The sequence below is a fragment of the Bidens hawaiensis genome, unplaced genomic scaffold (genome assembly GCF_021521415.1).
Source record: "Bidens hawaiensis isolate Kalapana, Puna unplaced genomic scaffold, B.hawaiensis_p1.1 tig00002307_1, whole genome shotgun sequence".
Lineage (NCBI taxonomy): Eukaryota > Viridiplantae > Streptophyta > Magnoliopsida > Asterales > Asteraceae > Bidens > Bidens hawaiensis.
This window is the reverse complement of record NW_027491124.1, coordinates 1,976,851-1,992,205: the sequence shown is the minus strand read 5'-3', so window position 1 is coordinate 1,992,205 and position 15,355 is coordinate 1,976,851. Positions and strand designations below refer to the sequence as shown.

At 34.4% G+C, this 15,355-nt stretch overlaps 2 protein-coding genes across 3 annotated transcripts; one reads left to right on the top strand and one right to left on the bottom strand.

Annotated features, from left to right (window-relative positions):
- Nucleotides 1-337: 337 nt before the first annotated feature.
- On the top strand, nt 338-4,752 carry LOC143616754 (bifunctional riboflavin kinase/FMN phosphatase-like). Its single transcript, XM_077089498.1, has 10 exons — nt 338-401; nt 1,689-1,875; nt 1,975-2,105; nt 2,647-2,716; nt 2,847-2,912; nt 3,003-3,157; nt 3,239-3,316; nt 3,690-3,826; nt 4,432-4,524; nt 4,633-4,752. Exons 1-10 carry the CDS (start codon nt 338-340, stop codon nt 4,735-4,737), a joined length of 1,086 nt encoding a protein of 361 aa, XP_076945613.1. The 3' UTR covers nt 4,738-4,752.
- A 3,511-nt stretch (nt 4,753-8,263) lies between these two features.
- On the bottom strand, nt 8,264-14,216 carry LOC143616933 (TPR repeat-containing thioredoxin TTL4-like). Of its 2 annotated transcripts, none has more exons than XM_077089632.1 (6): nt 13,173-14,216; nt 12,267-12,459; nt 11,954-12,138; nt 10,807-11,140; nt 9,844-10,009; nt 8,264-8,595 (listed from the first exon to the last, which is right to left on the bottom strand). In XM_077089632.1, exons 1-6 carry the CDS (start codon nt 14,009-14,011, stop codon nt 8,558-8,560), a joined length of 1,755 nt encoding a protein of 584 aa, XP_076945747.1. In that variant the 5' UTR covers nt 14,012-14,216; the 3' UTR covers nt 8,264-8,557. The 2 variants fall into 2 exon arrangements, with proteins under 2 accessions (XP_076945747.1, XP_076945752.1); XM_077089637.1 differs by having other exon boundaries at nt 11,954-12,123.
- Nucleotides 14,217-15,355: the final 1,139 nt, after the last annotated feature.

The following is a 15,355-nucleotide window of genomic DNA, read 5'->3' as shown; positions in this document are numbered from 1 at the left end:
CGACCCATTTTGACCCAAAAATAAGAAGGGGGAATTTCAAGTGACTCATTTTGACCTATCTTATTAAAATCTATAACACAAACCCATATAATTTTTAAAACAACCCAAATTGATCCATTTTTCCCCGACATTTAACATTGTGTATAATAATAATTTGACTAATGAATAATAATCCAATAATAAAATAGAATCTTTATAGAATAAAGAGAAATGTCGATATGCGAATCACCCATCACATCACGATCTTAAAAACAAACCCATTTGTAGTCGTCGTAATGCTTCATGCCTTGCGTTGTCTTGACGGCACCCTTCTCAACACCGGAATATTGAGCCACCAATGGACGGCCGTCGCAGCATCTCCGCCGTGATCTTTGATCTTGACGGCACCCTTCTCAACACCGGTATATTATCATTATCATTTCAAGAACCTCTCTCTCTCTCTCTCTCTTTATCCCATTCTAATAATAAAAAAACATATATATTTCAAATTCACTTGGCTTTACCAACTTCTTTACGAGTTTCTGTGATTGGGTTTATAACTTATGTATGAGCCGAGCCAAGCCAAGTTGAGCCTAGGTCCACTTGTGCTCGGGACCTGCATACAAGGTAGGCTACCTTCGATAAAAAATATAATAAAAATTAGTGTTACTGAAAATCCCGATTGCCCTATATAAAATTTTGGCCGATCGTCCTCATGATAAAATCATGGGCCCGCCATTGGTGCCCGGTTTTTAAATGATCTAAACCGAGCTAGCTGTATTCGAAAATGATCCAAGATGACCGAGAGTCCGATCTTGGTATGCAAACAAGCATAACCGAATAAACGAGCCAAACTGAGCTAGGCTCAGGCTGTAAATGATCTGAGCTGAACTAGCTCGGTTTGTAAACAAGCTATCGGAGTCAAGGTCACTTAGTTTGAGAACAAGCCGATTTTGAGCAAATTTCAAGCAACGAGCTATATATTTAAATATATCTAGACTTGGTATGAGCAAATGGGCAACAATTAGTATTAGGTATTGGGCCAAAATTATGACATAAATTAATATATATATATATATATATATATATATATAATTATTATTGCTTTTGAAAAATATGATGAGTAGGCTACCCAATAGCATCCACCACTCACAAAAAATCAAATATACACACATATAATAAGTTAAAAAGGAAAATAATTCGGGCTGAGCTGGCTCGGTTTGTAAATGGGCTGATTTCTAGCAAGTTTTTTCGAGCGATCCTCAAGCTGAGCCAAGCCGAGCTCGACTAAGCTCGAGATCAGCTCATTTTGACTTATGAGGGCTCAAAGTCGGCCCGTTAAATTTTTTAAAACTCGGAATTGGCTCATTCATTATTTATTAGTTAACTTATATACGTTTTTAGTAATTTTAAATATAGTTAGAGAAAAACTTTAAACTCCTTTAGTACCTTAAACGTGCCAAAGCTCGGCTTGAGCTCGACTAGGTAACGTAAACTAATGCATAGAAGTCTAAAAGAGGCAAAATTAAAAAAAACAAACAAGGCTCGACGAGCGTAAACGAGCTTCTCAGACAAGGCTCGAGCTCGAAAAAGCTCGCATCGTTTTGATATTTTTATCAATCCGAGCTCGTGAGCAGCTTTTGCACTCCTAATCCAACTTTTGTGGGCATTTCATAATTTGTTTGGATTTTGCATTTTGGGTATTGAAGAACAAGTGACAAAGGATCTATTGAAGGAGTTTCTAGTTAGATATGGAAAAGTGATTGATACAGAAAAAGAAAATAAAAGAATGGGAATGATACACCATGAAGCAGCAATTGCAATTGTTAAGGATTATGATCTTCCAATCACACCTCAACAGTATTCTCAAAGCATCATGCCTATGTATCATGAAAAGTGAGGTCTCTTTCTTATCATTCAATAATATAAATTTATTATCTAAGAACATGTTTTTAATGAAATGAAATGAATTTGGTAACATGTTGTGTTTTGTAGGTGGCTGCAAGCCAAACCACTTCCCGGCGTTAATCGCCTCATGAAGCATCTTAAAAAGCATGGGATCCCCTTTGCACTTGCTTCAAATTCTGCAAAGAAGAATGTACTAGTCAAAGTTTCTTCCCAAGAAGGTTATTTATCGTTTTCTTCTAAAGCAATATAGACGCATTTATACTAAAGCCCCAAGAATTAGCTAATCCACTCATCCCATGTATATATATATATATATATATTAATTTATGTCATAATTTTGGCATAATTTTGGCCCAATACCTAATACTAATTAGGTATTGGTGGGATATACTGAGTACGATAGCTTTGCTATTGGTGGGATATACTGAGTACGATGATGATGATGATGATGATGACTCATCCCATGTGAGTTTGTATCCTGCCCAACCTCTGCATCCTCTAACTCCAGCTTCCACTTCCATGTATTCTTGATGGCCCAACAATCAGTTCCGTATAACATGAGCTGCCACCCTTTAAAACTTTCTGTTTAATCTTGCTGAGAACCTCTTGTCTTACAATGCTCACGTGGCTGCGCAGTGGGCGTTATATTCGCTCATTTTACTTGTTTTAACCATGCTTGTGTCTTCAATAGCTAAGGTTAACCGGAGAAACTAAAGTGTGATATTTTGTAGTAATTTGGGTCTGATTTTGTTTTAATAGGCTGGGGAGACTCCTTTTCGGTAATTCTCGGAAGTGATGAGGTCAAGTCAGGGAAACCCTCTCCAGACCTGTAAGTTCATTATACAATAATTCATTGTTTGTTTTCAGTAATATGTTCTTAGATTAATTGTTTTAAACTTGTTTTCTTTTAATTAAATCGGCCCGTTTAGTAAAAATGTTATGTGGTTGTAAAACGTCAGATTTCTAGAGGCTGCTAACCGAATGGGCGTGGATGCATCATGCTGTCTTGTGATAGAAGATTCTCTGTATGTTATTATTCCAAACTTTGTGGGCATGCTTACAACTATGCATTGTTAAATTCGAGTTTAAGGTTAAGGTGGTAATTATATGAACAGGGTAGGGATTAAAGCAGGAAAGGCTGCACATATGCAAGTGGTGGCGGTTCCATCAATTCAAACCGAAACAGATGAATTTTCAATTGCTGATCATGTGATTCATTCGTTCCTAGATTTTCAGCCACAAATATGGGGACTTCCTCCGTTTGATGACTGTATGTTTCATTCGTTTAGAGGGCGTGTGAGTTAGCCATTCGTAAAAATTAATTAATAAAAAAAACTTTTTATGGTTGCAGGGGTGATGAAAGCATTGCCAATTGATCCAATTTATTTGAAGGGATTATACAAAAATGGATTTCTTGAAGAAATTTCAGGTATAGAGTTTGTCAGTGTACTCATTTTAATCACATTTATTGTTATAAAAGGGTAAATGTGGTCGACTGGGCGAGTCGGGTAATGGGTGATTATTGGAAACTCCTTTTTTCCAATTTTTTATAAATAATTAGTCTTAAATACTATTGCATACACTATAGAAGTGCATTTAATAATTACTTTTTCTATAGAACAATACTTAAGATTTTATGCGATTAAAATTCGACTTTTGACTCGTTCTACACGTTCACTTTCTATCTATTATGCACATTATAAATCAAATAAAACCACACCATTCATTTGTTCCTTCTTTTGATTGTGACTGTTTTATACAAATTTTGATCAACGTTTATTCATGTTTTATTAATTACACAGATAACAGTGCTTCTGATATTCCGGGTCAAGCCTGGGGTGTCTATTTTGGTTGGGTTGACTTTGACTCACACGAGAGGCTTAAGGTTGTTGTTAGCATCAGATGGGATTCTACCCGTGGCTCTTACATGAGAAACATTGTGAGAACTTAACATTTGCAATATTTTTAATTTCTATGAAACGTGCTACTATTTAATCGAGTCAAACTAGTCAAATAATTTAGTTAATTTGGGTTATATTTCATTAATAGTGGGCTAAATTGGTCAAATATAGGAGGTTCCCATTTTGCCCTTCCTGTCCAACTTCTCATTTCGCCACCTCAGCAGTTACCTTGAGTGCAAAACGAAACTAACACGAAATTCGTGGGTCAAACTACGAACGTGTTTAGCCAAACAAGTTACGTTTGAGACATAAATTAAATTCGTTACGTGTTCTTTTGTCAAAATTTAAACCTCAGAGAAATTGATGTAGGACTTTATAATCAAAATGTGACTGTTTTATATAAATTTGTATTTTTGTTTTAAAATTTGTAATTTGAAAGTATTCATACACGAAAGATGAAAAAAAAATTTGGGTTAAATCATAAATGAGTCGTGCTCATATCGACCTGCAAATATGCATGTTGTGTTCAGGTTCTTGTCGGGTTGGACCCGTCAGGCCACGAACATGACTCGTCTAACATCCCTTTAAATCATTGTCAGGTTATGGTTTTAGGACATTTTGTAATGTGTAGCTTTCGTTTCAGCAAGCTTGTGTTATCAATGGAAACGATGAGCAAATTTTGGATAAGAAAATTGATGTAGCACTTGTTGGTTATATCAGGGGATTTCAAACCAAGGTAACTTACTATTCATGTATTGAAATTTGAAGCGTATTTTGACTGACTTGTTATTGTTTTTATATTTTAAGTTTTCATTTTTTAACTAAATTTCTGCATGATATGCAGAAAGATTCTTCTACCGAAACTCAAATTCTTGATGTTGACAAGTCAACCGCGGAAGCTTGTTTGGATTCAGAAGCATATAGCTATCGTAGGTGCGGCCCTGCTTAACTTTAACGAACTTGCATTGGTTATAGAAGTCAAAGCAATCGGTTTGACTGTTACATTTGATGAGTCCACATTGACTCAAAATGTATGCTACAGAATTTTCCATTTGATTTAGCTAAGGCTTGTCCAAGGTGAGATATGGCTTTGGATCAAGGTTTAGTTTAATGATTTGGCTCTAATGGTGTAATATAACTTGATATTACATATTTCTAATGGTTGAAATAATAAAGTTTAGTGTATATTGTTTTTATTAAACTTACATGTGTTATTGTGCTACAAGATCTATTGGTGGTTTTGAAAGAGTTGGATAATATAATTTGACGACTTAAACGGATGTTCATCGGTTAGGATTGGATCCAAAGGAGACTAGACCCTAGTCGAAGTTGATATGGAATCGAAAAACCTGAAACAGTGAAGCCGGAAAATAGGCTAAACTGAACTGGTTTGGTTTAGAGTTCAGGTTAAGCTCCAAATCACAAACTAGAGAGAACTAAATGTGTGCTTTGGTTTGTTTTATATTTAAAAGTACATGTTGATATGAAAAAAATTCAAAAGTTAGTAGACTTGACTACAAAAGAAATCTAAACCATATCTCCTAATTTGTGACAATAAAGCTATAGTGACAAGACCTACGACGGTGGCGACAACGAGAAGACACGAGTAAAGAAAAACATAATATGTGTCAGGACGACCAACCAATAGAAAAAGGAAGACACACAATAGGGCATACATAAAATCATACAGATACTTTTGTGTATCGTTTTTCTTCTATTATGTATCGTTATTTGATAATTTGTTAGTATCAAACGATATTGAAGTAGTTCAACAGCCTCTCACATTTTAGACACTTATGTTAGGTTGCCTTTACCTTGCATTTATAAGGAAGGCTCTACCCCTTGTAAAGCATCTTTTAAAAGAGATAAAAATTTCTTCCTATATTTCTCTCATGTTTTATTATGAGCCTTTAAATTGTTTTATTTATCGAGTCTTTTCTTTTATTCATGTCCGTGATTCTCTTCATGATCTTGTATAGATCAGCCCCTCCTAGATATCATCCATACTAATCAAATCATGGATCATGGTCGGAAATGTCCCATCAAGTCGGATCATGTGGCGAACGTTTAAGTGTGTTATCAGTTTACTCCAACCATTGGGTCCTAAAATTCATCATCAGAATCCCTTTAATTTAACAAGTTAAATTCTTCCATTATAATTGTATGTGTAGTTCACTTTTGGTAATTTGCTATAAGCCGCTTGAATTGAACCACCGGCTAACTTCCTAGAAATTTAGCTATATGTATCTATTTATCTAATGTAAGAAAACAACTTTTCATAGTTACTTCTAATTACAACAACGGGAAGAAGTTTTGTTTAATTTGCATAAACATGGGTGGAAGAACAATACACGCGTAACATCTGAGGATTCGTACAACCAATATCGTCGTCCACTCTGCCCCTGATTGATCATCTAGGAGCTAACGGATTTGTTTTTTTATTACTCTGGTGGAGACTTCCTAATTGGTCACCCATACTGGCATTATTTCACCTGAGCACGCTTAACTCTGTAGTTTTCATATGCAGGGGCAAACCTACACTTATGGTATAGGGTTGACCATCCCCTGTAAAGAAAAAACATTAAGTTTTATTATAGAGTAAAAAAATCCTAACCTACCCTGTAATTTATAGCGATAGTCAATTGAGAAATATTTTAGTTTCGCCACTGCTCATATGTTCCACCAACTAAGTATAAAATGTGTCGATGATTTAAGAGGCATGACATTTCTTATGAACCAAAAATCTCTCTTATCTAGTCACATAATATATGTTAAATCCTGATTTTATTTTAGGGCATCTAACATAAATTACATCTCAAGGATCCAATTATTCGTTTTAGAGTTAGGGGCAATAAATCCTAACACGGCTAAAACATGATATGAACATGACACGATTTAAAGTGTGTATGTGTTATGGTTGATGTCACAATATGAGTAGTGTTGGGGTTCACTAGTTCAACTTGAACTCAGCTATTGGAAAGACAAAGTCTTATGTAAAATATTGGTACCAGTAGACGGGTTTCGACCGGGTATTTCCGGTTCCCGGTACAGCTCCGGGGAGAAATCCTATATTAGGTCGTACCCGCGGATTAGGTACAAGAGTTCCGAGTCGAGTTCGAAACGGGTATTTTGTGCACTCTAGGTGGGCATACCTCAAAATTATGGGACAGCTGGGGTGGGTTGGAAGCTTGGAATCATGTTCTCAAAGCATGCTACCCAATTTCACCTGTCTACGTCACCCATGCTTTTGTTTTTTTTTTCTTTTTTTGAACGGCGTCACGCATGCTAATATGCTATGCGCTCTAGGCCTCTATTATTGTTTGATGATTTGTTTCTCATTTTCTTGAACTTTTAAACATTTATAAATGGTCATAGTTATTAAAAAAGAAAAGAAAAGAAAAAAGCTAACAAAACTCTAAATTTTAAGTTTATTTTTTTTATATATTCGTTATTCCTCGTATTTATGTTTATTTAATAAATTTAATGCACATACATCTCATTCAAATCTATTTCATTATAAAAGCACTCATAAAAATATAAAGAATGAACATAGAGACCAAAGAGTAATTTTGTAAATATGGGTGATGAGAAGTAAGCCTTAAATTTAATCCCGTTATGAACTTATGATGAACGGAATATAACGTCAGACTAGGTGCAAAAGCTAAAATTTTCTTATGGGATTTATATGTATAAAAATGGGATGGAAAAGTGAAAGTAATTTTCTTTTGGTTTCAAACATCTAGTGATTTCATTCTAAACTTACATGCGAAACTCATTAAAACTATTTTATTTTGTTTAAATTAACATAAAACTACGCCAGTTAATTGGCTTGAAACAAATTTATCTCTCAAATCTCAACCTCCTATATTTAACTTCAAAATAAAAAATAAAAATTGTTGATCTGATATAGTTTTTATTTTTTGAAGTTTACCAAGAGGAAGACTTATAAATTTAATTAGAAAGTATTGATTAAAAATGAAATGATTTGACTATTTGAGCACCTCTACACTGCGATAAAAAGATTCATAAAACATGTTTATATTGTTTTTATTTCATAAAGCATGTTTACATGAAGCTTTTTTTGTCATCATAAATTTAATCGCTATTTTACAAAATATTTTAATAAATTTTAGCAAACCATCTCTCTGTATCATAAATTTCTCTAGACAATTTTATTTTATTTTATTTTTTCCAATTTCTTTTAGGAGTGGAGTGGATATATATAGAAAAGCAGTTTGAAGCCAATTAATCAAAACTACGCAGTTTTATGTTAGTTTAAACAGAACGACATAGTTTTGAAGAGTAGAAACTGATAGATAAAATAAATTTTTCCAGGTGACTTAAGTGTACGTTAACAAAACTGATAGATAAAATAAATACATAATTAAATAAAAACTAAAAACAGAAACATAAATTAAAATAAAAATAAAAATAAAAATAGGATCCACATAATTCAGTCTTTTCTCATTAAAAAATAAATAGCTCCAATGCAACCGAGGTCAATAGAAAACAAAGAATAAAAATAAGTAATCACAATATTCAACTTTCCACAATTTTTTGTACTAAAATAAAAAATCATTATATATGAATTTGTTTCAAGTAAAATGATTTTGATCCCTTACTGATATCAAGGGGTAACACTGGTACTTGAAACTTTTAAACAAGCCAATCTGTTCATCAAACGGTATTTATGCTTGAGAACATTCGGTTATCGAAAATTGCCATGCTGGCGTGTGTGGGGTCCACGAGAGTCGCCATGTGGATTGACCTCAGTGGTTCTGGCTCTTGATACTGCTAGGAGAAAGCTCTGGTTTATACCCAAAAAAAAAAAAAAAAAACAAAGCAAATGGAATGAATATTTTACGCAGTTTGACTTTTTTAGGTCAAATTTATTATTTAGAAAACTAAATTTTAATCTAGATTTGGTATAGATTTAGCAGCAAGATTTTCCAAGTAAGTAATAATTGTGTTTAGCTATTTATGCGAGGGCAAAAAAGTCATACAAAATTACAGAACTTATGTAAAATTTAGGTGAAGATTGGTCTATTTGACCTCATAGAAGTTCATTTAACTTTAACCGAACAAACAATCGAACACGAACAATTAAACAAACGAGGTTTTCTTGTTTGTTCATTAGGAAAATAAGTGGGTTTGTGATCATTGTTCGTTAATAGTATAAACGAATGGTTCATGAACGTAAACGAACAAACACAAACGGAGCACATTCGTGTTTGTTCATTTAACTTTAACAGAACAAACAAACAAACACGAACAATTAAACGAATGAGGTTTTGCTTGTTTGTTAAGAAAATAAGCATGTTCATGCTTGTTTATGTTCATTCGTTAATCGTATAATCGAACGGTTCACGAATGTAGCATGTTCGTGTTCGGTCATTTAAATTTAACCGAAAAAATGATCAATCACAAACAATTAAAGGAACAAAGATTTCTTGTTTGTTCGTTAAGAAAATAAGTGTGTTCGTGCATGTTCGTTCATTAATAGTATAAATGAACGGTTCAAGAACGTAAATGAGCATGCATAACTAAACATAAATGAACGAACATAACTAAGCGAACACCAATTAAAAGTAAACATGAACATAAATGCGTTGAGCCTAAACAATTAGATGACTATGTAAATAAATGACTTTAAACAAGCGTAGACTAACGAATGTAAATGAACGAGCATAGATGAACAAAGGAGGCATGTGTTCATGTGTGCACGTTTAACTGAATGAACAAAAAAAATTGTTTATGTTCGCCGTTTACTAAATAAACGAACTTCCCGCCAAACGATTCACGCACAACTCACTTAACGTTTGGTTCGTTTAAGCACCAAATGTCGAATATCAAACAAAAATTATCAACCGTTAATATACAAATGGTTCAATAACTAAAAAAGATTAATCAAAAGGTCAACGGTCAAACAAGTTAAAAGTCAACCAAACTATCTTCAAATGCATAAAAACCTCATAAACCGATTTCTCAATTCATATTAAGATTATTCTGCTATGCACACTATTTATTTATTAAAACCAAAAGCTCAAAAAGTTACCCGATGAATGCGTCGAAGTTTTAACACGATTAACATCACAAGATTCCCCTCGGGCTAATCTCAAAGCTTCGCAGGCCTGAGATAATGATTCCGTCACCTCATTGTCGCCCGGAAGTTCTTTACTCAAGATTTCATAGTCTCTCACGGCTTCACCCCATCTCTCGAGCTACAAATCCAACAAAACAATATTTTCCACAATTAAATTAATAAAAACATATTATATAGGAATAATCTTAAAAAAAAAATAGAGATGGCAATTTACAATTTTTTTTTGGGCTTATATAAAATGTGTCAAGAGGGTTGAGTAAAAAACATTTAAATAAAACAATGAAAAAAGGACAATGGTCTAAACTAGTCAAGCATTTAGTCTAAGAGGTGTGTACAACTGTACATAACCAAAATAACTTAGCCGTAACTGGAATAACCAATGTAACCGAACCCAACAAAAAAAATGACGGTTTGGCTTTACGTTAAAGAAAAATCAGTTTTTCCAACTTTTTTGGTTCAGGTTCGCTTTGGCTATCAACCAAAATTCGAAAAAACCAAACATAACTAAATAGAGAAAAACGATTTAAGTAATATTTAAGAAATTAATAAATGGTGTAGCCAACAAAATTTAGGTCCAAATGTGTAACAATCAATTAACACTATTATTTAACAAAAATAAAACTTAGGCCCAAATTCATTACTTTGGGCCATTTTCGGCCCACAATTTTCAAGCCCAAATGGTAAAACTGAAAATCCCGAAACCGAGCCGAACCCATTGTGTGCACTAAATTTTAGTGCATGCAACCTCCTATACCTTTTTATTTAAAAAAAACTTAAATCATTATTGTAACAATTTAGTTTTTGTAATCATATGTAACACATTATATTGAACAAAAGTGTTTGTTTTGTCACAAAGGCATTTTGGTCTGTTACTAATTTTTGGCAAAGTACTAATTAAGAAATGACCCTAATCACCTTTGCATTTGAGACAGCTCTCCTCATAAGGGCTTTTGTGTAATTTGGATGGATGTTAAGGGCAAGATTACAATCTTCAACAGATTTTTCCCACAACCCGAGCTTTGACCAACAAACCGCACGGTTACAGTAAAGAACCGAGTTTGACAAGTTGTATTTAAGCCCGTCACCATACGCAGCACACGCCTCCGAATATCTACCCGAGTTGAAAAGATCTTTGCCTTGAACACGTGCTCGGTTTATTAATTTGACGTGTTTAATTAACGTTCCGACTTCGGTGTTTGTAAAATCGATCAAGCTAGCCTTTTCTGCAAATGCAGTTGCTGTTTCAAACCTGGCATTAACATTATAAAGCAGTTTTTTAATCAATCAAGGCTCGTTAAAAGCTCCAATCGAGCTGGGCTTAAACAAGCTCAAGCTCTTTAAAATAACCTTGTTTGATAAGCGAACCTAAGGCTGAGCTTCACTATTCGAGCTCAAGCTGGCTCGCGAGCCTAAACGAGCATATTATTTAAATGATATTTATTTAGTGGATTAAGTATATATTTATATAATAGCATTTATGATTATGATAAAAATAATTACATAATATATATTATGTTATAACTAAAATATACATAAAAATAATCAACAATGTATATAAATTAATAAATAAATAATAAATGCGCCGAGCCGAGCCAATAAGTAGAACGAGACTATTATTTGAAATACTTATATTAATGTATTAAGTATATATGTAAATAATAATATTTATCTTACATAAAACTACGATAATAATAACTAAATAATAGATATTATGTTAAGTATAAAAATTATATTTAAAAAATATATATAATTATGATATATGATAACTAAATTATATATATTATGTTATGTAAATATTATAACTAAAAAAATACATAAAAGTAATAAAACTGTCTATAAATTATTTAATAAATGATAAATGCGCCAAGGTCGAGCTTGAAAAAACGACTCACGAACCGAGCTTGAGCTCTCAGTAAGTCAAAACAAGCCGAGTTCAAGCTCTTGTAAGTCAAAATGAGCTACGCAGGGCTCAGCTCGGCTCACTTACACCCCTAATAAAAAGTTGTTACTTTTTTACAACTATTACCAAAGAAAAACACATAATAATTCCAATAAACCTAACCTTCCAAACGCCATGTCAACATGAGCTCGAACGTAAAACACATACGCTTCACATAACATTCCAAAAAACTTGACTTTAGAACATGTGGCGGGAAAAGGTTCTATTTTTGGCAACTCAACAATAATAGAATCCGCATCTTCAAGTTGATGAAGGTTCAAGAACGCTTCTGCCTTGCAAGCAATTATCTGTGGATGTTAATTTAAATGGTTGATTAAACTGTATAAAATAATGATTAAGAATATATATTTAATTAATTTAAACGGTTGATTAAACTTTATAAAATAAGGATTAAAAGATATATTTTAATGAGTACCTGTGGAGATGACACGGCTCCGGTTAACATGGCTGCTTCACATTCTCTAAGTACTCCTTTCCAATCGCCGATCTTTCTAGCATCCGAACATCGGTTAATGTGTTTTTCCAAAGTTTGTAGCTTTTGCAACTCGGTCAAATCGTTATGTTGACTGTGAGAAAGATGGTGATACGCCCGGTCCACCTGTCCTAACCTGTTAATTGTGATTATTATTATGATCATCAATTTCCACTATTCAAGGACAAAATAACATAGAAACATAAAATGTATCTAAGAGAATCAGAGCAAACAGTTATACAAAAGTACTAATAATAGTAGTAAGCTACTGCTAACCTACATTGGCAAGTAAAATACAGAAAAAATATAAGAAAGACAAGAAAACCCACTAACCTCTATGTGTGTACCTAGTACCTATGCCGCTATACGCTTGGTTTTATAAAATGCATGCATCAGGATCGCATAATGTGCAATGCGTTGCAATTCCATGATGCGTGGACGGCGCACTCTAAATCGCACAATGCGCAATGTAGTCTGATGCGCGCATTCTGAGTTGAAGTGAGTTCTTGCATAGATTACTTGTTCCTTATGCATAGACTATTGTACACATAGAATTACAAGACTTACTCTGGTTATACCTTGTACATGAAATTTCTTTGGTAGCACCATAAAAAAATTTTAATAAAAAAACACCTAGCATCCATGATGCGTGCGTGTGCATGATGCGCATCACGCATCGGCTATATGATCAAATCGCATCAGAGCGCATCACGCATTTTAAAACCAAGCCTATACGCTCCCCTAAACCGACAAACCCATACACTCCCAAAAACAATAATCATGATCTAAATAATTTCAACATCAAATTAATATTAATTTAAACGATCAGATCATGGTTTACAAAGTTACCGAAGATAAAGAGACGCTAATCTTTGATGAGCTCTTAGAAACCCCGGGTTCAACCTCACCGCCTCCTCACACTCCCTAACAGCCTCCCCCAACCGCCCCAACATGGTCAACGCAGCCGCCCTATTACTCCGGCAAGCCGCATTCTCCGGCGATATCGAAATGGCCCGATCGTACAACGACAAGGCCTCAACAAAATTCCCTCTTTTGTACAACTCATTTCCAGCATTTTTAACCTCTTCCACATCATGACTAATCATTGCCTTCTTAATAATCATCCCAATTTCCACAGTTGACTCCGTTGACTTCACCCCACCTTTAATTATACTCCCATGACCATAATTCCCAGTCCCCATTCCTAACCCTAATTTCTCGGGTCGGGTCGCCGGGTTCCGGGTATTCATATTCGATTTCAAGATTTTACCCGACGGGCATATGTTTCCGGTGGGGTACAGATTCGTCGCCGGAGAGTTGACTGAACCACCCCCGGCGACGGAGACACCGCCGCCGGCGCTGTTGACTGAACTGTTTCCGGTGGTGGTAGAGCTGCTAGTGCTGGTGGTATTAACAGTTCCGGTGACTGACCCACTACCGGAATATATCAACGGAGCTCCGGTGGAGTACGATCTCCGGTGACACAGTTTCCGATTAGCAGATCGGAGCTTATCCGGCGAGGTGAAATTGGGTATGCTCGTAGTAGTGTTAAGCTCGCCGGAATGAGATCTGTTGGATGTTCTGCCGAGACCCAGATCGAGTTCTTTGGAATCAGGCTTGTTCTGGTCAAGAAAAGAAGCTTCATTTCTCACAGGCATTTCGTCGAACACCTTGTGGGCATGCTCCATTTCTGAAATTTGAAGCAATTGGGTGAATCTAAGTAGTGGGTTTGTGTGTATGATGCTGGAATTGAAGTAATGTGTGTGAATTTGGTGTGAAAATGGAGAATTCGAGGAGATGGATTTACAGAGTGAGAAAAGGGGAAGAAGAAGATGAAGATGGGGATCTCGTGATGTATTTATTGTATTGTGTAAATTATTATTATTTATTAATATTATTGTTGTTGTTATTATTATTGTTGTGATCCACTCTCCATAACTGGCATCGGCTGGAATAATATTAAGTTGTACAACAATACACCTCATCATAGCCGTCCAAAGGTTTTCAAATTATTAAAAGCAAATTAATTACTATAGGATTAAATTTAAGATTAAGAAAGGTGTTCATAATTAAGGTTTGATAATGTGATTGCTTAAATCATTTAACACACAAGCTCATTACTAATTTAGTGCTCTACACTTGGTTTAAAAACATTTTTTAGTACAAGTGTTACACCAGCGGGAAAAAAGACTAACATGGATCATTTGTTAAGGTTAGGAATGGAGCAGACGTCGACGAAGATGCAATGGGAAGGAAACTGGGAGTGAGGAAGGATGAAAACCACACTTGTGGCTTCCGGTAGAGTGGGGTGCCAAATGAGTATAACACATGGTCTAAAAAATGGACTTAACGTATAACTTTAGAAAGTATAGTTTTTTTTTATTGTCATGCATCTTCGCTGTCCTAAAACTTGATTTCTAACATTTTTCTTATTCTTTTGGTTTTTTATTTTTAGAAAAGAAAAAAAAACTATAGAAGATGTCTCTAATGTGTTTGATGGGTACATATAATGCCACTTTCTTTTCCATCGCTTAGCTTGTCTTTAATTTAAGTTGAACTAATAAAACAAAACCGGGTTGTCTCTTTTTTAACGCATTTGTTTTTATAATACTTTTAAGTAAATTAATTAGAATAAAACTTGATGTACTTATATATTTCATACATCCATTTATTTTATTTTGTTGACGTTTTTAGTGATAAAACTGCTGAATTAGACGCTAAATTGCTTCCTATTATAATTATCGGTTATTGTCCTCATCAAACATTCGTTTGAACAAAAAATAAGCTTTTAAAACGAGTTAGATAAACTTATAAGACATACAGAAAGCTAGTATGTATTACATTGAACCTAATTATGTGTTCATCAATACCCGGTCCCACTTTGTGTGTAATGCCATTGAGATCCAAAAATTATGAACCAAAACACACGACCCAAACATCAAAAATCACTTAAAACTTTTGAAATGCAATTGCCTCCCCATGTGAAAACTAGGAACAACGTTATGCTCTCTTTACAACAAAACTAGGAAGTT